We start from the raw sequence: 25,312 nt of genomic DNA on the forward strand, positions 1-25,312 counted from the left end.
CAACATATGAGGAGTTTAATCCCAAACAATATATCCATTTAGAAAATAAACAAAAGATTAATTACAACTTGGATTACTACTGAAGCTGTGAGTCATTTCAGGACTCAAATAGATTTGGAGTTATCCACCAATGAATCACTTTTGTTTTTCAAATATAAAGTCAGGAGGCTGCGTTGATTTCCAAAATGGATATCTGGACTTCTGGAATTAAACCTTTCATATATTTAAATGACCTAAAAACAGGAAATTACACAGTACAGTAACAACCATTAAAAGAACAACAACCTTTAAACATTTTAAGCCATGTGAATGGTTATGACCGATACACGTTAACATTGTTTCATGAGTACAAAGAGTATACATTACAGAAACCTCAGAGCGAACAGGTGCTCTTTTCTTTTTTAACCCCCCAAGGGTGGCAACAAAAACCCATATCAGCCACTGAACTTTAAGGTTCCACAATCTTAACAATCCTCATCTAAGTTATATCAAAAGTGTTTGTTTTTTTTTACTGTACAAAAGATTATTTTTTTCCTGAAAAGGTCCTGAAGGCTTGTTGCCCTTGAGAGCCTCTCTGGCACTTCTTATTTCAAACAGCTGATTCAACCAAACCTCAGCTCAAAACTACTGTTGGTTAGAAAAATCCATCACAGTAACACACAAGGTAACAAGTGCTCTCCCAAAGACCTCTTCAGACCAAATTAGTTTTTTTTAATTTAATTTTACTTTTTTAAACATTTAAGAACTGGATTCTGTTATTTGCCAAATCCACACAGAGGCACTGCAACACAGGAAAATGTGAAAAAAACCAAATGTCTCCTGATGGCAGATTTTTAGCGAATCCCCATTTTTCTCAGATTTGTAGTTTTGTCAGAATGAAATGGCGTCAAACATAAACAGTAAATATCAATAACTTTGAGCTGGGGTTTTCTGAGTGGCATCTAAACAACATGCCCAATTAAATCCCCACCTTTAGAGAAAGTCTGAGTTTATCTTTAACAGAAGGACTTAAAAAAAAAAAAAAAGCTGGTGGATTGAGTGAGATATTTCTGTCTCGGGGGCCCTGTTGTGAAATGCTTCGAGCTACGCAGTGCACCGTAGAGGTGGAGGAGGAGGAGGAGGAGGAGGAAGGGAAAAGGAGGACGATGAAGAGCTGAAGACTATTAACCATGGGTGGTGTCATCCTCCACAAAGTCTTTGGCCTGCTCCGCTGTGATCACATCAATATGACTCACCTAAAAACACACACACACACACACACACAGTTAATGACCAATCAATACCTCAATTTTAGCCGCTCTGACTAAGCAGTAATCATTTATGTTACGAAACCGCAGAAGCTCATGGGGAAATATTTTCTTTTTACAGAGATGGTTGAGTAGAAACACAAACCCTGGCCCACAGAGGGAAGAGAGGCCGACAGAAAAGAGTGGACTAAAGGCACAATCAGTAAATAATAATAACAATCAGTAAAGAAAATTATCAGCAGCCACAAGCTGGGCTGAATATTGTTGGTGTTTCTGTTCACTGCCAACTTCAATTTACAGAAAAGTGACCTCTCTTCACAAGAGAGGAAGAATAAATCCTTTACAACACATCGTTCACTACCATCACAAAACAATGAGCCTCACATTACAGAGAGAATGTCCATCACCAGGGTGAATGGTGTGCGGACCATAATCTGTATCTGAACATCACAAAAACCAAAGAAATCATTGTGGACTTTAGGAAATCCAGGAGGACCACACACCCCCATCTCCACATAAACGGTGAGGAGGCAGAGTGAGTGAATAACATCAAATTCCTGGGAATCCATATAAGAAAAGATCTTTCATGGACCATCAACACCTCTCACCTGGTATGGAAACCTGAACAAATGCTTTTCTTCTTAGGGAGACTCAAACAGCTCAGACCTCCCTCTTAGCTCCTAGTAAACCTTTACAGAAGCACCACAGTGTGTATCCTGTACCACAGTATAGTACGCCAGCTGCACTGCCGAGAGCCAGACAGACTCGGTCCAGATGGTAAAAACGGCACAGAGGATTGTGGAAGCTGTGCTCCCAAACCTGGACACAGTGCGTGGTAACCGTCTACACAAGAAGCCCAGCAAGGACCAAACCCACCCAGGTCACAGTCTGCTTGTTTATTCACCACTGGGTAAGAGATATGGATCCATCAAAGCCTGATCTAACAGACTGAAGTACAGTTTCTTACTCAGAGCTGCAGCCCCAATCACAATCCTCCCACACACACACACGCGCACACACGCACACACACCCACGCGCACGCACAGATACACACACCCACCCATAGCTGTTGAGACTGTAATTACTGGGGCAGCTATGTATAGAAAAAAGCTGCATAAATGTGACTTGTAGTGTTAAAGCGATCTGAGTGGTAGATGAGACCAGAAAAGCACTATATAAATATTACAAAGTCATTCCACACCCTTTTATGTTCCTTGTTCTTGTGAACAATAAACCCTTCCCTTAAGCAGAGAACCCACCTTGTTTCTGAACTTCACACCGTAGAACTTGTCGGCAGACTCGAGCAGCTCAGGTCTGAAAGTGGTGGTGATGAACTGAGCGTGGCCTGCCAGCTCAACAATCATGTCTGAAATGGACACAATGCAAAAAAAGATTAGAAGACGAGTCATAATTTTCTTACAAAGAATAAAAAAACCCCGATTTTGTGTTACATGCATTACATGTATTTATACTAGCACTGTACCTGAGACAGCCTTTCTGTGCTGGGCATCAAGGGCCTGGTCGATCTCATCAAACAGGTAGAAAGGGGCAGGGTCGCACTTCTGGATGGCAAATATCAGAGCCAGTGCCACCAGAGATTTCTGACCTCCGGACAGCTGCTGCATCTCTCTCATCTCCCCCTGCTTCCCTGTGAACGACACCTACAGAGGACACGTAGATAAAGATTAGAGCAGAAGCACAGAAAGAATTTTTTTATTTTTGGTAAAATGGCTTCATTTTGTCAGACTCTCTGTTTTGGGAAGACAGATGAATCCAACAGATGACTAAAAATGCTTCTGTGCTGTTATGAAAGCTTTGATAATGATCAAGATAAATTTAGAGTGAAGAGAATCGTGTTCGCTGCTCATTGCATGACCAGCTTCACCTTGGTTCTGCTTTGCGGGGACGGATCAGTTATGTTGCCAACACTCCAGAAATACATATTCATGTTTCCAGAGAAAAACCCAAGGAAACTCTCATACACTAGAGGTAAATGGTGACACAAAAATAACTTTGTTTTTCAGCCATCGATGAAGAAAAGAAAAAAAATATGAAACATGAGGTCATTTGAATGCTTACCGTAGCTCCGGCTGAATGTGTGAATTATATAATGTGAATAATTCCAAAAAAAATGCTACAGAAAGTTTTTTCTCACTTAATATTTTGCATTACATTCAACTGTCTTACACACACACAAAAAAAAACTAAAACAAGGTGAGATTATGACTTCAACAACTTTGACTCCTCTTTAAAAACTCTTACCCTGATGCCGACTCCAGTGAACTGGTCCACTGAAGGAACGCTGCTCTGCGAGCCAGAGCCCCTCTCACTGTCGGCACCGCCCTCACCCTCATCCTGAGACTGGCTGCCTTCAGCGTCACCCTTCTTCATCACCAGTGTAGCTTTGCCACCTGGCACCAGCTTCTGGAAAACCTCACTGAAGTTCTTTGACACCTGAGGGAGAGAAAATGTGGCAAGAGGAGGAATATTGGTACAGTTAGATAAGAAAATGTGATTCTAATGTCCAAACAAAACAAAACAAAAAACAAACAAAAAAAAACACTATTAAAATGCTACATATTTCATTAAAATGCTGAACAGTACTGTTTTTTTTTTAACATGTCACTGATCTAAATTCAACACTGGTCTGATACTTTCAGGTTGTCGAGCTAGGACATACACCCATAAAACTTGTGCATGACACTGGACTGGAACCAATCACAAACAAACTGCTGTGGCTCCAAGATGTTAACCACTGACCAACTATCTCACCCACATCCTGCAAAACCAGGCTCGACTTGTTAATCAGTGAGTCACCATTACCCACTAACTGACTGATATCACAGACCTTTGCACAGGCCAGGTGATGTCACTGGATGCATGTCCCCTCTGGACACTATGAACAAAGTCTGATGTGCCACGTACCTGTTTGAAGGTGAGCTGTATGGCCTCGTACTTGCGCAGCTCCAGGACGTTCATGAGCTCCATGATGGACTTGTAGCCGCGGTCAAGCTCATCCTGACGCTTGATTAGTTTTTCCTTCTGCTCAGAGAAGTTGACAAACTGGTCCAGAGCTTTCTTGTTGACATGACTGTACTTCTTCAGCTCTGTGTTGCACTGCTCCAGCTTTCGGAACAACTGTTAGAAAAGGGGAAAGAATCAAATCACGGTTAGCTCTGGGTGAAGTCAGACCGACAGCCTGTCTTTGTCTTTAAAATTACTTCTCAGTGTTTGTTTTCATGACCCTTGTCTATAATGTGGATTTTAAGTATGCTAATGATGAATTATTATTTATTTATTCCATTCTTATCCATATTAATATATCCATTTTAATGTCGAGTGAGTGTTTTGTATTTTTTTAAAGCTTGCTCTACATTTGTTCCCCCTTAATCTTCCTGGCAATGAGGTTTTAAAATATTCTCATTCATTATCATTGTTAACTATAGACAAAACATGGAGAGGCGTTTAGATCCTCAATTTAACTGACTGCCATCTAAGTAATGCATGTTTCATAAACTTCTGAACTCACACTTTGCATTTTGTATATGCTGATGTTACATCTGAATTGTAGGACTGCCCCCTAAAAATCCATGTGTCGATTAATCAGTCAAGGAGACCCCGAGTCAACTTGTTGCTCTTTTTTTGGTTTTATTTTAATTTTATCTATTTATTCATATTGCTGCCTCACAGACCAATGCAGGAGCGAGAGCGTGGCAAGCTGTTAACTTTACAAACCAAGTCCTGACTTAACAATACTGTGATGGAAGTAAGAGACACAATGCCAGACAGCGCAAGGCAGGGGAGTGTGACTCGTTCACTCCAACACTCTCAGCTCCGGTGTCCAGCTGACAGCACTGTCAGCAGCCAAGCAGGAAAGACACTCCACAGTGCAGTAGGATTTCATAACTGAGGTATGACCAACACGTCAACTTCTACTTTCTCTGACTGTGTGGAAATCTGATGATTTCACAACCCAGATGATGAATAAAGATGTGCAGGAGTATAATGTGTGGTGGCAAAACTGACACTACATGTGCGGGGGAGCGAATGATGTATGTATGCACGTCATATTTCTAGATAAAGCGTAATGAAAAAAAAAAAACATCAGTAATAATGCTGAGTGTTTATAAAAGCAAAAATTATTCTTAGTTGATTGACAGTTTTCTTTCCCACTGATGTGTGCAAGCAAAATTCTGACACAAGTTTTGTAATGCTGGAAAGTTTTAGCCGTACCCTGTATTAACATGCACATTGATACCGCTTCCTGACTTAACTAGGGACATTAATTCAGATCCATTATCCATTTCAGAACAAGTACTTAAAAGTGCTTTGCCAGATTCTATTCATATCTGAAGATGACCTGATTAATTAACAACTAGCTTAGTCTGGCTTAACTGTGACACGTGTTCTCCAAACTCTCAAACTATAAATTCATCCATCTGAATCACTAATGACCGGGGGAACATGAGCAAGAGCCATTATTACTTGGTCCTCTCATCCACTTCTGCAATCAATGGCACCATCTTGCCCCCGAGAAGTGTCCTGTGGAGCAAGATTAAGTATGTGGAGTGTTTATGAGAAAGTGTGAGGCTATTTCCAGCATTGTCGAGGAGGGGAGATGACACATATACAGAGACACACACAATGTACACGCTCAGACACTTATGAAAGACGCAGCCAAGTCCACTCAACTCACAGCCTGCGCTCCCAGAGGCAGCTGGCTGAAAAAAATCAGAGACAGAGCACTAACTAGTGTCTGAGTCACTGGTGAGAGGGTGGGATGTGATGGCTTTAGGGATTATTCCTTAGGAGACCCTGGTCTATCTGTGTATGTATGTCTAAGTGTGACTTGGGCGGTAAGACAGAAAAATTGATCTTCAATAGATCTACTTAGTTACTGTTAGTGATAGTGCTGTTATACCTTTAGCAGCAACAGTTTATCCAGGGTCATGTTGCTGTGGTAACAAGAGGATTAAGAGGACTATGGCTACATGACTAGAAAGTGGAAACAAGGACTGGCTTTCCAAACTTCAGGCACTATAATAACTTTCCTTCACAGCACTTCACACCTTAAAGGGCCCACAGCTGCATTGATTGTTTTTAATATCAGCAGTTACTCAAAAAAAACCATGTGTAATGTGGAAGCTCGTAATGACAACCCCACAGTCTGCATGCCCCCTAGGCTTTACAACCCATTAGTCAGTAATATGTCAACATTGCGTTTACAGCTTGTTCAAGAAAAGTGGTCCAAGAAAAAGAGAAGAGCAAATTAATTAGTTACTGCTTTAAACACGATATTCTGACTTCTATAAGTGGGACAGATTTAAGGTCAATCAAAGTATAATATCTATCTATAACATCACTGTAGCACGGCACCTGTGAACGACGCTGCTGTTCGCTGGTAGAGAAATGAAACTTAAAAGCTTGAGGCCATCAAGTATCATCATAGAACCCCGTCTGTGTGTTTGCGTACCTGTTTGAGTGTGAGGGTCTGGTACTTCTCAAAGGCCTCTTGAGGCAGTGAGCCGAGCTCTCTGATCTTTTTCATGCACTCCTCTTTCTTCTTGAGCAGCATGCCTTGCCTGTTGGTCATTTTCTCCAGCTCCTTGGTGTCGTGGTTGATGGCGTCATTCTGCTCCTTTTCAATGTTCTTCCAGCGCTCCATGCTCTTTATGTGGTCCTTGATCTCCCCTTCCGTCTTGTCAATCAGAGAATCCAGATCTGGGGAAGATGATGGAGGAGGCGATACAGGTGATGCAGTACAAATGATGAAACCAAATGAGGCATTGGTGCGTACATATAGCGGCTAAGTCCCTGGTTCAGAAAATGAGACATGCTCTGTTACGGGCTGGATTCTCTGGTCTTAAAATTTAGTGAAATTTAAAAAAAAAAAAAACGACAGCAAGAGAACATCCACCACTCATTAAAAAGGGGTTTCATCTTCATTGGTCAGCCACAGTTACTCCATTTGGTGTTAGATGCTTCATCAACAACCTCAACCTACTGATACGGAGGCTATTTCTCCCATTTTGATAAATGAGAGAGAGAGAAGAAAATCAGACTGTTCACTGAATCATAAATAAAAAATTGACATGCAAAGAGTTTAGAACAAAGGATATGAGGGGAACAAAATACCTACTTAAGAATAAGGCCATGCTGTGTAACATGTATTTAATACATTAGTGACAATGATTACATATAAATCCATGACAATTAATTGCATTCAGGAACAAGTGCTTTCTGTCAACTGCTTTCTATCAGCCTGTCTATGAGTCACAGCAGTCACCAGGACATTTATGTGACCAGGCTGTCCCCGGGAGAACATATTACCCAAACTGTGAGTCAAACACAGCAATTCTCACCATCTGCTGGCGATACCAACTCAGAGAGGGCTGTTTATAATTTCTCAGTGTAGACAAAGGTCAGAAAAAATTGCTGAGATTACAGATACCACATTAAAATTATAAGGTTTCTTGTGTTAGCTGCTTTAGAAGATGCATAACAATATGTTCCTCAAAAGGTAACGAGTACTACAATGAAAGGCTGCGAAAATGAATTCTACAACCATTAAATGTGGCGCTATGGGTAAGGGTGTGTGTATGTGATGATTTGAATGAAATTGGAAATTTTGCCACAGATGATTCTAGTGTATGCTGCAGCAAAGGCCACAGCAGTCTGATCTGGGAAAGCTGAAAAACACCTAAATAATACTGGAACTCAAAGACCTTGGTTAGATGACGGTCTAAATATTTCTTTGTTTTTTTTCACTGCCTAACACTACATTAACTAGACCTTGAAAACAAAGTGACAAGGACTCTGAGTAGTTTTTCAACTGTACACAGTTTTGTTAATGTCATTCTGCTCATCCCAGTTCAAGCTGCACTGATTTGCTTTGTCAAGCAAAATCTCTAAATATGTTTGTGGAGTCAACACGCCCTCTGTTTCAGATGTCTCCTGATTTCTTTTAATAATTTAATCTTCTAAACAATAAGGACACATATTTACATTTAAGTGAGTTAAGTACAACTGGAAACTACCATCAATAAGGGTAAATGTTTCAGGGTCCAGAGGGGACTGCTCACAAGCTGGCTTCTCCAAACTACCACCACCTCCCTGTTGTGTGTTGTTGTGCATTGCATACCTTCTGATCGAGCCAAAGTCTCTTTGACACGTTTGTTGATGCCATCCAGCTCAGATGTCGTGGCTGTGAGCACTGTGCCTCCCTCAGTCTCTCGCAGCTCATTGAGCTCCTGTGTCAATGTAAATTAGGCCACATCAAAAAAAAAAAAAAAAAAAAAGAGCGTCATGCTAATTCAAATACCCCTCCTCTGACTTCTATGAATGAAAGCACTGAGTCCAAGGCCCTGATAAGAAGCGGGCTGCACTAAGTACATCAGTTCACACCTGGCATAAGATCGTGTCTCCACATGCTTCTTCAGTAACAACTTGTGATCGGATTTTCTTTGTGAATCGCTCTTTATGCAAATAAACGCATATATCAACTCCAATTTCAAATATGAGGCCATATGCAGCACAGACCACCACAGACCACAGACACCTTTATGTGTCTTCAGTGCATTCAAACCTGTACTTAGAGCTGTCCACTTGTGAATGGATCACCAAAGATGCATATTAATGGCAGGTGTGAACAGGGCCCAAGACTCCGTTTACAAAGCCCACAATTTCAACACATTAACTGAATCATAAAGAACAACAGCACGCACAGCTGTACAATGACACGTATGACATGTTTCTATGGCGTTTCAAAGGACAAAGTACCTGCTCCACTTGGTCAAGACGCTTCCGCAAGTTTTCGTTGAGATATGTTTCCACTCTGGTCATGATACCCTCCAGCTTAATCCTCTCATTCAACAGCTGTCTGTTGTCCTGTGGTTGGGCAAATGGATCAACACAACACAAAAAGGTTAGTCATGTTAGGTTTTTGCCAAGGAAGACAAGCCATTAGTAGGTATCCAGCAGCTCAATATCTAAAAGCTCTTAGACATTGTTCTCTTTCTCTGTGTATCAGATGGAAGAAATCTGATGCATAAAATGATGCCATCAGATGATGCCAATAATTTATCTAAAAGCCAATTTATTAATATGTTTTGTAAATTTTTGCCTTTAGCATCTTACCTGGATTGACCTAATGTGACGACATCCACTTCTCATAACAATAAAACTGTTGCTAGAAATTGTGTGCAAGTAGTCTCTGATTAATATCTGCTAAATCTGCAGTTATCTCTGAACTACAAATAAGGGCACACGCCACAATCAAGCCCCTGCCCAAAAATGGCACAATAGCACCCGGTGTGTGTATTCACTTGTGTCCAGGAAAATGCCATATTAACAAAAACTCATGAATACAAAACAAACTGTTATATCTCGAGTGATATAATTCGACAATCATCCAACACTGCAGAACCATACATGAAAGGCTCCATGTTGCGGGGGCGGAGCTGTTGCGCAACAATAGCGGGAATGGCTGAGAGTTCATTGAGGTGAGAGCTGAGAGCCGAGAGCAGCTGGCAGCAAAAGAGAAAGGGGGTGCAACACTGGATCACAGAAACATCCCACACACAGCTGCTGCTGCCTGCTACTCTCACCTCAACCAGGTCATTTGAATACACTCGCGGGAGGTAGAGAGGGAGGGGAAACAGAGAAACTACGAAATGTGGGTAGCAGGCGTATTCTCTGATCTACACATGAGCATGTGGCGGGATATGTATGCATCCACTCTTTCGGCTTAACAGAGCATTTCTAAAAGGTTTCTGATCCAGTCTGTGGATTAAGGGGAACGAACAGAAGGAACAGGTTCATCCCTGTAATCCATGCACCACATTGTGGCTGCATTGTGGCTATTATAATTATCATTATTATTATTATTATTATTATTATTATTATTATTATTATTATTATAGTGGCTACATCTTGTGGTAACAATATTCAATTCTGGATCCAAATATTAATAAAGGAGTAGCTCCTTCACATTTGTACTGCAAAACCTGAAGAATTTGCCACCTCACCACAGTTTATTCTTTTTTTTCCTATTTTAACAGAAATCCACAGTGGCGACAGAAATCTTTGTGACTCAGAATATTTCACTGTGTGTCAAACTGTGACACAGATCATATGTCTCTGCCTCGTCCTCCTCCTGACCTGCTGGAGCTGACGGATCTCATCATTGAGGTCATCTACACGCCTCTGGTCCTCCAGGCTGAGTTGAGAAAGCAGATCTGTACCCAGCTCAGCCTTCAGTGACTCCCTGGTGGACTCCATGGCATGGAGACTGGCCTCCAGACTTTGGAGACTGCGTTGCTGAAGAGAAATCAGACGTAGAAAAGACAGGCATCAGTGGACAGCACCGACTGACGGTAAACTGAGAAAAGGCTGAAGCCTCAAGCTTAGATCACTCACAACAATAAGGATTTTTCAGTTAAGCCAGGTCTTAATGATCATGGCCCTTAGAAGCTGAAACCGTGACAACATCAGTATGCGATCACCTTGGGCATGAACGTCTTCTCTGACTGCTGCCTCTTCTCCTTCAGCATCTTCATCTCTGACAGAATACTGTCTCTGGATGCCTTGAACTTCCTCTGTTGTGTTTCAATCTGCTGCATCTGGTTCATCAGTTGGTCGATCTCATTGTTGATGCGTGGAGGCAGCCGTTAAGGAAGTGTAACACTAGTGATGGATGAACATTTTGATATTTCCCAATAGTAGATCGGCACAAACAATTTTCAAGTTGAACTGAAAAGTCAGACTTTATGTTCTCATACTTGATGTGACCAGTGTCGACAGGGTACAGCTGACTGTATTACCATTGTTTGTCTAGCTGTATGAGTGCAAACTGCATTTACCTTAAGCTAGACGTGCACTGCTGCAACTGTGCACACTCTAATTCCACCAAGAGTAGAATAGGACAAAAAAGCATTGTGCACAAATGGACAAGACAGGCTGCTTTTATTAGGAAACAAAGTCAGAGGCCAGTTTGTAAGCTTTTTAGTGCAACCCAGAGTGTTTCAGTAATGTGACCGGGCTTACAAAAGAAGACTGTGTCATCATTGACATCCAGGCAGAGGATTAAGGAGGGGGCACGGGGGGAGGGCTGCACAAACCCATCATTAAGCTAATTTAACAGGCAGGCTTATTGATCTTCCAGGACTCCAACACACCTCTGGTCCTTTGAGGTTTAACAGGACTCAATAAAACACTGAGGCCAATCAATCTGCTGATCTAAAAGGGCTACTGGAAGTCAGAGGACTGGCCTGCCTGTTGCCCAGAGCAGATGGAGAAAATAGATGTTTAATTAAGACCACCAAAATCATTTTCTTGAATGGGATCAGTTGATATTAGGCCACTACTTCCTCTGAATTAAACTTCCATTAATTTCAGTGACCACTTCAACTCTTAAGAATAAAATATAAATCAGGTTAATTTCTCATAATTTCGTTGATAAGAGCTGAAGCAGTTGTTAGCAGACAAAGTCCAAGGTCACTACATGACCTCAATACTCCCACTGCAGTGTGGTGCTGATGGCGGAATGAAGATGGCAACTCAAAATAGAAGGGCTAGGTGAGGCGAGGTGCATCAGCATAATCTCATGCTTATCGATAGGGCAGAGGTGGAGAGTGAACAACAAGAGGCTTTTAAATAATTGGTCTGTTCGCTGACTCACCATGGCAGGAACGAAGGACGAGCGCCATGTCATTGGCTCAGTCATCCATTTTCCCCGGCCTACTCACACACGTACGTAATCGCCAGGTGCACACGTTTACCCACATACATACTACTGGCTGTGAGTGAGAAGCTACACACAATGACACAGGTGTGCAAACACACAGATAATCATACCTGGGCGGAAGTGACTATTTCCATGAACATGCTATACATGCAAACACAAATCCCCTCTTATCCGCCTGTTTTGCCACCATGGGCTGTCCAGCAGTGAGTCACAGCTCTGGCCGCTATGACCTAACATACACTAATCTTTCTCGACCTGCTTAGACCCTCTCTTGCATCCGAATCAGCCTCCTGCTGGCTTTGAGGGAGCTCCATAACCCAGATGGATTTAATCCACATATGTCAGCCATATGACATTAAACTGTAATTGTTGAGGGCAGCACTAAAAGGTCTTTTATTTTTTTTCTGGCGTTCTTAGAGGGTGCAAAGGTTCCTATATTCTTAATAGCTCCAAGACTAGGTGCCAAAATCATGAGTCCCTACAGTTTATCACACCTGTTGTTTTATTTTGGTTTACTCCAGAAGACAGTAAGCTACAGCTCGCCTTGTACTGCTTGCTGACCTTTCAATATATGTAAGTATGTAAACAGGAAAACTAATTTGTAAAAACTAGTTCAAAATAAAGTGAAGTTTCATAGAAAAAGGCGATTCTATCCTAAAAACAGAATCATTTTTCTGGAACTGTTAGGATAGGAGAGGAAGTGTGCTTAGCTATATTTCTTCTGATGTCATATACTCCTACCTGTTTATACCATGGGATGAACACCGACATAACTGGTATCCATATGTGACTCAGCCCATTTTGCTATAATCACTATATCTCAGTGGGGGGTGGGGGACTGTCTGTCTTTCTGATGAAGTGACAGAAAAATAGTTATGGCGAAGCTTTTAAAGAAACTATAGGACTCAACATATAGTTTCATCTCATCCCAGACTCAACCAGAAAAAAGAGAATAAGTCAAATATCCCTGATCCACAGTGAAAAGTCCAGATAATAACACTGTGGCACAGCCAGCCAGAAAGGCACCTTTTAAAATGAAAACAAATTCCCAAAGAAAATTATTTTGCTTGTGCACTAGCTTTCCAGTGGAGAGCCCATGGAGCCAATATTTCCCTGAGGGTGTCAGTGATGTAACTTTATCTTAATGAATAAACACAGAATATGTTTTTTTGTTAAAAGGATATGTTCAATGTTCCTGCGCAGATTCTCGTTGAGCTTGGCTTCCAGCTCGCCCAACTCCTCCTCAGCCTTCCTCATGTCTTTCTGCAGCTCCAGGCGAGACTTCCTGGTGTCATAGTAGCCTCCTGTCAGCGCGCCACGGTGGCTCACCTGGTCACCTAGGAGGTCGCAAAATAATGTGCTGCATGTGAGAGACATGCAAAAGCCTCTGCAGTACTACCAGGCAAAATAAAGATCCTGTTTTGGTGTGTTGTCAGAAGGCAACGCCAAGTCTCTTAACATCTGCAGAGCGGCAGATAGTTTAACATGGAGTGTGATTCAGACAGGGTGGGTAGTTAAAACAATTATACAGCAGACACTCTAAACTTTTTCACAGCCTGCATTTGAGAGTTGCCACCTTCCTTTTATGTTCTTGTTGTAGTGATGTCTACTGTATTGTTGTCAGGTTCTCGGCTTACCCTCCAGAGTTATACAGTCCATGGTGAAGGCTCGGGCCAGCTGGGTGGAAACCTCCATGCTGCGACATATCAGGGTCTTCCCAAACACATGCTTGAAGGCCTTGTCGAAGTTGGGGCTGTAGCGCAGTTTGCTGATCATGGGGATGGCATCCTTAAGGGACAAAAACACACTGGTATGAACACAGTGGCATTGGACAAAAATTGTCCCTAAAGTGGTCAGTAGTGGAGTGAGCTGACTGTGACAAAGACTATTAGGTAAGAATGCTGGCTGTTCCATAAAATCAAGTGTATTTTAAAATACTTTATATTTTATGTTAATAGTTCCAGGTTTAGTTATATCCGTTCGTTGTCAGGGCCTAAATTTACTACCTACAAAATACCAGATGTATTTTTTGCATGTCCCTTACATTGGTCTCTGGATAGGCAGTGTCCCTGACATCCAGCTTGCTCAAAGGCAGGAATGTGACTTCTCCTGGCAGGTTCATTTTGTTGAACTCCATCAGTATTTTGGTGCTGACTTCATCAGTCTCCACAATGTGGTAGAACAGCCTGGGACACATGAGAGCAGGTAGGTGGACAAAGAGTAACAACAACAAAAAAGAGAAAAATAAAGACATATGAGTGGATGGCTTACTTTAACCACAAACCAAGGCCGTGTCATTATAAACAGGCAATCTATGTGTCGTGAAATGTACAAAATATTACATCTGTTCCCATAATGAACAGACATCAACCCACGACTGCTTTTTGATTTTCTGCCATTAAAATCAAATCTGTTATGAAGTTACAGATGAAAATGATTATGATCCCTAAGGCATATGGTATACTGACTGTGCAGGAAAAGAACAACTTAACAGTACATAATATTTCAAACTCTGAATATTTTAATCAATCTGTTGGCTGCCAACGCAGCATCGAGCAACACCCAGCTCCTTATATCCACAGGACACATTTGTATTAGCATGCAGGAAGTGGAGCCACTGTTGTTTTAAAATCAGACTACATGTGTTCTGCAAAGCTTTTTATAGTTATTAGAAATGTTTGGCAGTGATATTTTTACAGAAAACCAAAAAAAAAAAAAAACAGTCCTTACCTGGTACCAGCAGTCACCTCCACACAGGTATAAAAAGCAGGCTCACATTCAAAGTTATTCATGACGATGCCGTGGTAACCATTGATGACATGCTGGTTAATGCCTTTCCGACGGAAATGCTCAAGGACTTTGTTGATGCTGTCAATGCCGTTCAGAATGGCCTGGAGGACCACAAGAAGAAGAGAAGAAACAATAATATAATAAATAATAATATAATAAATGAATAATTCTTTTTCTTCAATTACAAAAAAACCTGAATTTTATAATAACATTGTTAACTTCTACTTAAATATATTTTCTGGTATATCAAAGAAATTGTATGAATATTAATGTGACATTTGTGAATCAAATTGCAACAGTGACAAATTTTTGATTAAAATATCAGTTATGTGTTTTTTGAATTCAGCAGAAAACTACTTATTACAATGTTTGCATATCTTTTATTTTTAAACCAATGTGATCTGTTTTAGAGTTGAACATTTATAGAAGGTGAAACAGATGAAATCCTGGGCTGTGAAGAACTGGTGAAACTCCTGCCTCTATTTACGGTAGCTCATATTGTGAGGTGCAGACAAAAGAAAAGAAAATGAGCAATTTCTTAATATTGTGCAACACTATGAACTGTACTATAGAGAAGATAGATAGAGTCCATCAAAGACTGGAGACGGGATGAGTCAGCCAGGACCAATAAAAGAAAAATAAATGCAGGACATTAGTCCATGAAGCCACAAACAGCCTCCTTTCATGTCAGCAGACATTATTCAGAAGTGATATTTGATTGATGTATCTGCCCAGAAGAAACGACTGGCAGTTACTGGATGATGCAGAGAGGAGTGAGTCATATGTAAATTTAGCTAGCTATGATAAGGTGCCAGTAGCGAGGCAGATGAATGATTCCATTTGATAAACCTTATCATGACAACTGGCTGAGTCACAAACTGAGACCTTCGCAGTATTCAGGTGGGTTCATCTGGAGAGCAAGGAACTTTTTCACAGAAAAAGGAGGCAGGTGTGTGCATGTGTGTGTCTGCAAGTAAAACAATTAGTGTGGTGCCATAAATTTCTCATTAATTTCGAAACCTCTGAAAAGTAATTTCCGCTTCTGTGCGCACACATACACAGACACATCTTTCACTTGTGTCCAGACAGAAGCATTCGGTATCCTGTAGCTGAGTTATGCAAGTCAGTAATCACGCAGTCATGCACAGAGACACAGACCTTGCCAGTGGCCGCTCGAAGGAGCTGCTGTTTCTTCTCCAGGTCCTCTCGTTTGGCTGCCAGGGCCTGCTGCTCTGCGTTCTCCTCACGCCACAGGTAGCTGGACAGGCACAGACAGTCTCACACTGTTACACTTATGTCACCAGAAACACCAAAACCCAAATGGAGCCATGATACTCACAGGAACAGGAGTCAGCCAGAAAGGAAAAATATACTAAAAATTCAGAATTTTGCAATAAAATTATGTAAGTATTTTGTGAATAAAATCAAACAAAACAGAAATTGTAAAAGAAAACCAAGCTTAAGTTGATTTTTTTAATTAAGAGGAATTACACTGTAATTTGATTTGCAACTTGTCTATTTAAGAAAATATATCTCAAACTTTTGCAGATTCATCGTACATGTGTGTGCACCCTTATCTCCAGTATGACACGTAAGGCAAAACACTGATGTGCAACAGTATTTTGACACGACTGAGACAGCAATGTGTCATCCTCATGAAACGTGAAAAACTGGGAGCCTATCCTTTAGATAATTAAAACAATGAAACTGCCAAAACAGTCTCCCTCTTGTTTCCATTATGGCAGTTTTAAATTTGTTCATATTTTTAGATCATACACTACTAACAGCTTGCAGCTGTGGGGTGTGCATGTTGTGTTCCTTCTACTAAAGCTGTCATTATGCTGCCTTTTCGTCCACTTCACTAAAACAATGGATCACAGTGAACTGGGGGGGTTCAGTATCAGATAAACATGAATATATTCATGAGTGTTGGTTTTATTTAATTATGATAATTGTCTGTTATTCAACTGAATGGAATTTAGTTCTTAAAAAGGTTAAATACGTGCTGTTTATACTTGAAAATGATAAAATGCACTTTACCCCAGGTGTGATATTTCAATTAATGGAGAACTGACTAGAAATGCTGCGTTTGTGGTGTTTCCAGGAGCAGTGAAGAATCTGTCCTGACTATATTTTAACTACTAACCCTCTACAGAATTCATCCACCCTGGAAGACCTTTTACAAGCAAAAAGTGTCTGGCAGCAGTGGCCCAAGGCATCATCCTCTGTGTTATATAAATAAACCTCACTGTTTAAGTGGACATGGCAGGCCTAGTGACATTCACAGCAGACAGTATTCTGATATGTAACTAAAGGTTGCCAACAGGAAACAGCATACTGGCTTTAAGGAAGGGTGAACAACTCATCCCTTCAGGTTAATGAAAGACACAGGGATGAGTCCTGTAAAGATTCATCTAAATCATGTGTCGCTATACTTTATGTAACTAGACAATAAAAATAAAAAGCATGAGCATAAGCCAGGGCTGGTCAAAGAGAGGGCGAGAGGGAAAGATAAGGGTCTTACTTTCTTTCACTCTGCAGCTCATCTTTCCTGTTCTTCACTTCATAATACTTTTTGTCCAGCTCCTCAACACGGGTCTTGACCTCATTTAGATCTTGATCGAGTTTCTGAAGAGACAAGTTGAAACTGGGTCATATACACTCCCCTGTTAGGATGTTAGATTGAAACTTTAGAAACCCCCCCAAAAAAAAGAAGAAAATATCAGAATGTATTGTCAGTCGTCCAGGTGCAGACACAAGATTAAAAGCCACAACAGCAACCTGATGTGATGCTGAAGAAGAGAACAGGTCAGTGCTTTTTAGTAGTAGCAATAATAGCAGCAGAAGTGTTTTCATAAGGTTAACAGCAATTGCAGTCCACACCTAGTAATTTCCACCACAGGTACAAAAGATGCCATTAAAACGTTAAACTGTAACCAACCCTTGAAACTAATCCTGGAAATAGGTCTGAGAACGAAACATCCCCTTAAATTACAAATCTTCTTCGCAGCAACTGGAAAAGTACTTTTGAGTAGCCTTACATTGTACTGCTCCAGGTTCTTCTCCTTATTGGTCTCTGTGTCCTCCAGGTCTTTGTGGATGGCTGCGATCTGCCTCTTTTTATCATTGATGGCCTGGTCCAGAGACTTCAGCTCCTTCTTAATCCACTTGTCCCTCTCCTCCTTGGAGGTGAACTGGCTGCCACGGCCCTGCTTGGCATACAGGTCTGTTCTCTCCTGAGTAGCCTGGGCCAGTCTGGACAGAGATAGGACCACAGACAGAGTTAAGATTTCACACAGGAAGACACATCAGTAAGTCATTTTAATTTTAATTATTTCCCCAACAAATTTTTGTTCATTTACAGCTGCAACGTGTCAGCTGAATATTATTTCCTCGCTTGAAAGGCAGCACAGGTGTGATCTATTTAGGTCTTCCAAAAGAAAATTAAAAAAGAACTGAACACATTTATCTTAGGGTCACCTTCCTGAAACAAAGGTTTCCAAATGTTTGTAGCACACCTGCACAAGACTGCTTTGTAGGAGAATCCACAAATATCTCATGTACATCCACCTCCCAATCTCTTGCTATCAAAATGTATTCAGAATGTGATGACTGACTCATCGAGCTACGTCTGGTCACCAGCTGCTCCAGGGACTTTAGATGAGGATGAGTCATCCCTACCTGGAGATACCCCGCTCCTCTTTTTCCTTCACCATGTTGAATTTGGGCTCAGTCTCCTGAAGTTCTTTTTGCTTCTCCTCGATTTTCTCCAGCAGCTTCTGACGCTCCTTCAGCAGGCGTTTCTGGAAGAGCAAGGAGGAACAAGTCATTTTACAACAAATGCAGAACTTCAGAGATGAGGAGGGGAAGAAAAGACAAAAAAACCCTGAAATGCATAAATTGTTCACAATGGAAGGAAGGATGATTAAACAAAATACTTTATGTTAAAGGATACTGAGAAGGAATTTAAACAAACAGTCTTAAGATGTAAGGTCTCCTCATCACCTCAGTACAGTAGTATCTATTTTTATTCACTTTTCCTAGTGCACTTTACCTCACCATCTTATCTTACTCCACAGAAATTTTAGGATGTAAGAAGGATATAAATTCAAAACAAGAGCACAGTGTAGAATCTGAGGTTTACTGATGTACAGCTTTGAGTCCATAAAAATATATGCTCTCATGGTTTTAATTATTTTAAATTCAGTATTACTGGCAGGTATTGACCTTTTAGTATATATGTAGTCTACATATACATGGGTAAAGTACACGCCATTGTATAACAATAAATTCTCCTTGCTACAACCGATGCTGCAACTACTAACACTAAAAAACTGGGACACTACAAAGAACACAAAACACGTAGAAAGTAAAAATAGGATGTGAATTCAGGGCAAGTAATAGTTTAAAAAAAAAAAAAAAAAAAAAGACTTTCACCATGCAGAGTAAATCCATTCAAAAAAATGTATAATCTTAGCTTTCACCTAAATAACCCTAACTGCAGACCTGCCCACTGAGAGCTGCTTCTCAGATTTTTCTGTGTGGGTGATTGTCCTCCCACAGGTATGAAAACCTCTACTATCCCACCCCCCACGTGTCAAAGCCAAGTGAAACCTGATAAAACCAAGACCATCAGCAGCTAGTGACGCAGTTCTGCTTCCCTTGCTTTTCATTTTGCTCCAATAACTTTTGGCTGATGCTGTGCCAGTCGTAGCCAGGTGGGCTTAATCCAACCACCAGCCAGCATGCTGCCTGGGACCCATCATGGTTCACACACAGACTGAGCCAATAAAGCCGTTATGTATGATTATCATCTTCAAACTCACACGTGCACACAAATACACACTGAACACGAGGCCATACGGAGAGTGATCTGTGCCAGGTCTGTACACAAAACCTTGTGCCAGGAATGATGTATAGTGGAGCTGATGGCAAAGAGTCTGATACGCAGGCTGGTGCTTCCTCTGGACCAGCAAACGATCTGCTGAAAGATTCAGCACTTAAACTGTTAACTCTATAAATCAATATAGAGTTCACTGATTTGTATAGATCTGTATAGTTTCCAGGCTGATCACTCTGGGCTCTGGCAATCCCACTTCTCTTTGTATAAACATTTTAAAGACTGCATAATTAATTTAAAAAAATCCAGAGATTAAATCAACAGATTCCTCAGGGCCACTGGACCTCACAGTCACTGTTCCAACTAACTTACTCGAAAAGTGGAGCAACTGTGAACATGAGCTCCTCTTTCCAACATGTAACAGGGTGAAGCGGAATAGATGAAACAAGAAAAAGACCATGCCTCTCCTCTCTACATAGAGTGATGATGCAGGGGAAGGGGGGAGGGGGAGTGTTGTTGGTGCAGCATCACGTGTGCTGAGTGACGCAGATGGGAGGCTTCCGTACCCTCTGTTCGCTGTTGCCTGCCAGCTCGTCCTGCAGGTCCTTGGCCTTCAGCTCGAGCTTGGTCCTCTGCTTGATCTGCTCCTGGCGCTCGGCCGACAGCTGCTCTCTCTCCTCCTTCATGGCAGAGATCTTGGACTTCAGCTCACGCACAACGCGCTCTGTCTCCTATAAAACAGGAGCCCATACAAAGAAACATTCTGTGAAATTTAATCCAGAAAAGTATTAATACACAACAACTTACTTCTTCGTCAGTTGTTAATGCCTATACATTTATTTACCAAGGAACCAGAGCATCAGGAGTCTGTTGGGAGAGCTGGGTACATGCCCCTCTAATAACAAAAAATCATTTATATTGTTTTATGCTCATTCATTAAATGTGAGGACTGAGGAAACCTGCTCACTACAAAACAAACTAACAAAGACCATGATAACATTACATATTTAACACAACATATTCAAAAGTAGTTTCTATATTGATTTTGCATGTTACTCATGTCTGAGGTTTTTGGCTGATATGGGTGAAAATTCAGTCTTATCATTTTTTTTTTAAATCTCTCCACACAATCACATCCTGACAATTTTTTTACAAGTGACTTTTTAACTCACAAACTTTGTTTAAATGATGAGCAAGTCTAATTTTACCAAAATCCGTCACAGTATAGATAGTAACATGTAACATGTTTAAAGTGTGTGGATGTGTAAGTATAATTGATTCAATAACTGGAACACAAAAACATTCATCAATATCATTTTGAATATTTCACTAAATATTGTTATACCTATTTAATGCTGTGATGATTATGAATTTTTTTTTTCACCCACCCTTTATCCCAGATACGGATATAATTCCTCTGTAGTGGAATTCTTTACCTCTACTTTGTCTCTGGCATCTTGCTGAGCATCACGCAGCTGTCTGGATTTGTCTCCACATGTCTCTCTCTTGCTGGACAACTGCAAAAAAAAACAAAAAACATTGGTGGACAAAACACAGCGACTGGCTTATTTTTAATTCATTTATAAATAGATAACTATAATGAACAGATAATTACATAAATAAAATTGAAGGCAATGACAAAGTCTAGCACATTCAGTCTTTTCCTCTGAATATACAGTACATCTTTATTTCTTGACTTAATTACCTCGTCCAGTTTGGCACGGGTTTCGTTCAGCTCCTGGTTGTAGATGGTGTACTCCAGGGCTCTTCTCATCTTGTCCCACTTCTGGTACTGAGCCAGCTCCTCCTTCTCATCCTCCAGGGTGTGCAGACGCTCCTCTATGTACTTCAGCAGCTCGTTGATCTTCTCTCGTTTCCCCTCTGGGAAACACACACACACCAGGTTGTTTTCAAAAACGCAAACCACTTCTAAGTGCAAATTTAATTTTCTGGAACTGGACTTACTGGTGAATGCTGTTTATTATTACAAGAACTGTAATGTTGCTCACTCATGCACGTGTTCAGTTATACAAAATTACTCATGGAATAATAATAACAAGGAATGCTGAAAATGTGACAGCAAAGTTTTTTGTGTTAGATGTTTTTTGATTACAGCCAGCCAGATGACAAATGTCACATTTCCAACCTTCATTTTTCAAATAAACATAATGTTTCTTGTTAGTTTGTGTATTGTTCAACGTGCAGTGCGCACTGTTTGCATTGTCCTTAATTTGCATGAAAACAAGCAGTTTCAGGGGAAGTTAAAAAAAGACTTCATCACTATCTTGAAACAATGATGCTTAAGCTGTTACCTGTCTCCTTCATGAGAGAAATACTCTCCTCCTTGCGCTCATCATACACTCGCGTCCCTGCCACCTCTCGCAGCAGCTTTAGACGCTGGGAGTCTGGTGCTGTGGCCATTTGGTTGATCTGAATGAAACATTAAAACAATGCATGCATAAGATTGTCCTGCCACAAAAATGATATATTTATTACATTTAGCAGATGTCAATTTTGATTTTACAAATCAACACCAATCTTTAAGTCCGTTAACGCTGCAAGTTAGGATTTTAACACCGCAAACCAAGCCAACAGCACCCTTTATTGCCCTGCTTGCATACTGTAAAGCATTACACAGCACTGAAGAAAAAACTCTTATTGTGTGTGTGACATTGTCACCCTCTCTTTTCTCACCTTTCCCTGCTTGACAATGTAGTAGGGGTTACTGCGAGAGAAGCCGGCACTCTCCAGAAGGTTCATGACATCATTCTTACTGCAACAATAAAAAAACCACCATCAAACAAGTGACTGAATGGAATCACAAGAGTTGCCATTTCCTGTGATTACAGGGACATGGACTGTCACCCCACGGCAATACTTACGTCACCATCTTCTTGTCTAAGAAGTACTGGTCCTTCTTGGCGCCAATGACGCGCCGAAGGGAGACTTCCTCTTTGTCAATCTGTGGGAAGAGACGTTTATCACTAGTCAAGAGGAGAATCACACACAGCAGCAGACTTGGCTCGTTATGCCACAGTATTACCATGCTGCATGATGACAGTTTCACACCAGGTTAAAAACAATCTTTTGATTTTTAGAGTGGTTCTAACACACTGTCTTCATCATCAGAATAATAAGCACTGTGTGTACTGGGGTGTATATTACAACAAATGTGCCGACATCAGTGGTTGCTACAGTCATCATCAGCCTAAACCTTAAATTGAACACACAATGAAATGGACTTTTAATCTAACACTGGCTAAGCCATATGGCATGTAAATATACCAGTACACCTCTAACATTATCTTATAGTAGCTTACCGGCAGCCGGTTGTCAGAGTTGTCAAATATAATCTCCACAAAAGCCGAAATGACACGAGGACCAGTTCCTTCCTAAAAAGACAAGAAATGAAAACACAATAACAACATGTTTATATTAAAAGCTTTACATGTTAAAATATGCTTCCCACTGTATTTCAATCTATTATAACACAAACTTCATATTTTAACAGAAACAAAACTAATCCGATTAAGACTTTTGTAATCCAACAGTTATTAACAAGTTACACAAGATCTGGACAACGTAAGCATTTTTAACTTCTACACAACCACTGCGTCAGAGAGCCACTTTTAAAAAACTGAAGCTGGAGCCTGTGATGTGCCTGATATCTGCCTGTACTTACATGGAGCAGGGCCAGGCGCTGTTCAGGCCGCAGGTGGCTGAACTCATCACTGAGCACAAACTGAATGGCTATGAAAACAGAGAGGAACCACAGTTTTAGACAAGAAAAATAAATACATAGAGATTAACAATATTTGACTGCTCTGTGTTAAATTGAGACTCACATACCGTAGAAAAAGTTACTTTTTCCTGACCCATTCCTTCCAACTGTAACAACAGAAAACACAAAATGAGGACATTGTGACTCAGGTTCACAGCTACCCACATGAGACAAGACTTTGACACATTACTTCTGGTCTAGCGACTTGTTCAAAGTAGTCCCCCTCCTGTTCACCCATATGCACATTTTATTGAAAAACAGAGTGTAATGCAAAGCCGTGAGTGAAAAGATGAGGTGAGCACATACTCACCGATGACATTGTGCTTCGGACTAAACGGGTCTACCACAGTTTGGTCCCTGTAACTTCGGAACCCCTGGATGATGACCTGCACAAGAACCCGGAGACCACCGTTAGCACAGAGTCTGTAACATCCATCTGTTTACAATAGCTTTAACCACATACTGGAGTTAGGCAAGGCTCGGTGGAAGGACTTCAGAGGGATTCCAGAAACTATCCCTGAATGCAGCAATATTACTTCCTCTGCCTTCCGTAATATTCAACATGTGTAACTTCTGTGCAAAGCGCAGCAACTAATGTATCATAAGCGTGACACGATTAGCAACAGGGCCTGGCATGACGGCCGCTGAATGTGCTAGTTTTTCATTCAGGACGTTAACCGGTGTGCATGATTGCTAACAAAATAAACCATAAATTAAGATGTCCAGTACCACCAAAGCTCATATTTACATATGTCGAAGTCGATTACAACATGGTTTGTGCAACATCCATGGGAAAGCGAGACATTTGATGACCTAACGAGAGCTCTGTAGCGTTAGCTTAGCATCTTGAGAAGGGGGACGGGAGATTCAACATTAATCCGAGTAGCGCTAGCTAGCTAGCATTAGCAAGCTAGCTACTCATCGTTTATCTGTATTTGGCATAATTTTGCTTAGCTCTGCAATGAAGTTAACGTTAGACTGCGTGCAATGCCTCGATATCCCACGCACAGTCATTCAGAGGAATAACGTTAAGCTAACATACCGGTAAGTAATGTCAGGCCAGTGACAGCAACACGCACAAGTACGGTGATGTTAGCTTACCTGTTTGATGTACATGGCTGTTTAAGCAGGGCGTCTCCTCCGCTGAATTTGGAGTTAAACCCCCCTCTCCGCTAAACTGGAGAAGCAGGGAAGTTAATAACCCAAAACTCAACAATATTTTACAAACTGTCGCATTCAAAATTGGTGAAACACTGTATGGCAAAAGAGAATAACATGGAAAATGGCGGCGGGGGCGGGATAGAGTGGATCGTACCATTATGTGAAAACAGGTTTGTAGCAATGAACACATAGTAAATAATTTATTGGTGGTAATATTAATTAGGCAAAATTTGACGATGGGATTTAGCGCTTATATTGTGTGATATGTTTAATTCCTGGTCACTGTGTATTTGTATGTAAACAACGCCTTTGACACGTTTGGCATTTATTTCCCTCCCTATTTGTACTGTTGGTACAGCCTAGCTGGCTGTTGTCTAGGCGCCAAAGACAGAAAGTAGCCGAAAGTGTTATCTTAACAGACTACCGAGTGAAGTCAGGTAGAAACTAAACTTGTTTATGACTTGTTAATGAAGCCGTTGTTTATTGATAATTACCAGAACAATATGGTTTAGCAAATCTTTAGAAAATATGACGTTATTTTGTATCTGATGGGAATTTTCTTTCCCTGTGTTTTGGATTTCCAAACTCTAATGTAACATGCAGGTTTTTATGGTTCATAGTTTGCATAGGTTGTACTGGGCTACACTAAATTGACCAAGAACCCGGGCACATGCAGTCTGACCATAACTACAAAACAGTCTGCTCACTAAGGCCAATTCAAAGTCACTGCAGGTGTCACTGTTGTCTCT

At 40.9% G+C, this 25,312-nt stretch overlaps 1 protein-coding gene across 1 annotated transcript; it reads right to left on the reverse strand.

Annotated features, from left to right (window-relative positions):
* Positions 1 to 471: 471 nt before the first annotated feature.
* Positions 472 to 24,682, reverse strand: smc3 (structural maintenance of chromosomes 3). Its single transcript, XM_041036205.1, has 29 exons — positions 24,504 to 24,682; positions 23,713 to 23,788; positions 23,471 to 23,509; positions 23,304 to 23,371; positions 22,942 to 23,013; positions 22,504 to 22,583; positions 22,316 to 22,394; positions 21,934 to 22,051; positions 21,327 to 21,502; positions 21,058 to 21,138; positions 20,188 to 20,352; positions 18,463 to 18,584; positions 17,823 to 18,036; positions 17,306 to 17,409; positions 15,940 to 16,039; positions 14,722 to 14,882; positions 14,036 to 14,177; positions 13,629 to 13,779; positions 13,176 to 13,328; positions 10,751 to 10,902; positions 10,407 to 10,565; positions 9,027 to 9,134; positions 8,389 to 8,497; positions 6,721 to 6,968; positions 4,173 to 4,385; positions 3,510 to 3,701; positions 2,731 to 2,908; positions 2,507 to 2,613; positions 472 to 1,235 (listed from the first exon to the last, which is right to left on the reverse strand). The coding sequence occupies exons 1-29, from the start codon at positions 24,516 to 24,518 to the stop codon at positions 1,164 to 1,166; spliced, it is 3,654 nt and encodes a 1,217-aa protein (XP_040892139.1). The 5' UTR covers positions 24,519 to 24,682; the 3' UTR covers positions 472 to 1,163.
* Between the last annotated feature and the right edge of the window lie 630 nt (positions 24,683 to 25,312).

This window comes from Toxotes jaculatrix, chromosome 4 (assembly GCF_017976425.1).
Source record: "Toxotes jaculatrix isolate fToxJac2 chromosome 4, fToxJac2.pri, whole genome shotgun sequence".
Taxonomy (NCBI): domain Eukaryota; kingdom Metazoa; phylum Chordata; class Actinopteri; family Toxotidae; genus Toxotes; species Toxotes jaculatrix.

What these genes read in the sequence shown, in the direction of transcription:
- smc3 (XM_041036205.1), bottom strand. An exon ending in TTAGACAAGAAGATGGTGAC is followed by an intron (nt 22,395 to 22,503) that starts GTAAGTATTGCC and finishes TTATTGTTGCAG; the next exon opens with TAAGAATGATGTCATGAACC. An exon ending in TCTGCGCAGGAACATTGAAC is followed by an intron (nt 10,903 to 13,175) that starts ATATCCTTTTAA and finishes GGCTGCCTCCAC; the next exon opens with GCATCAACAATGAGATCGAC.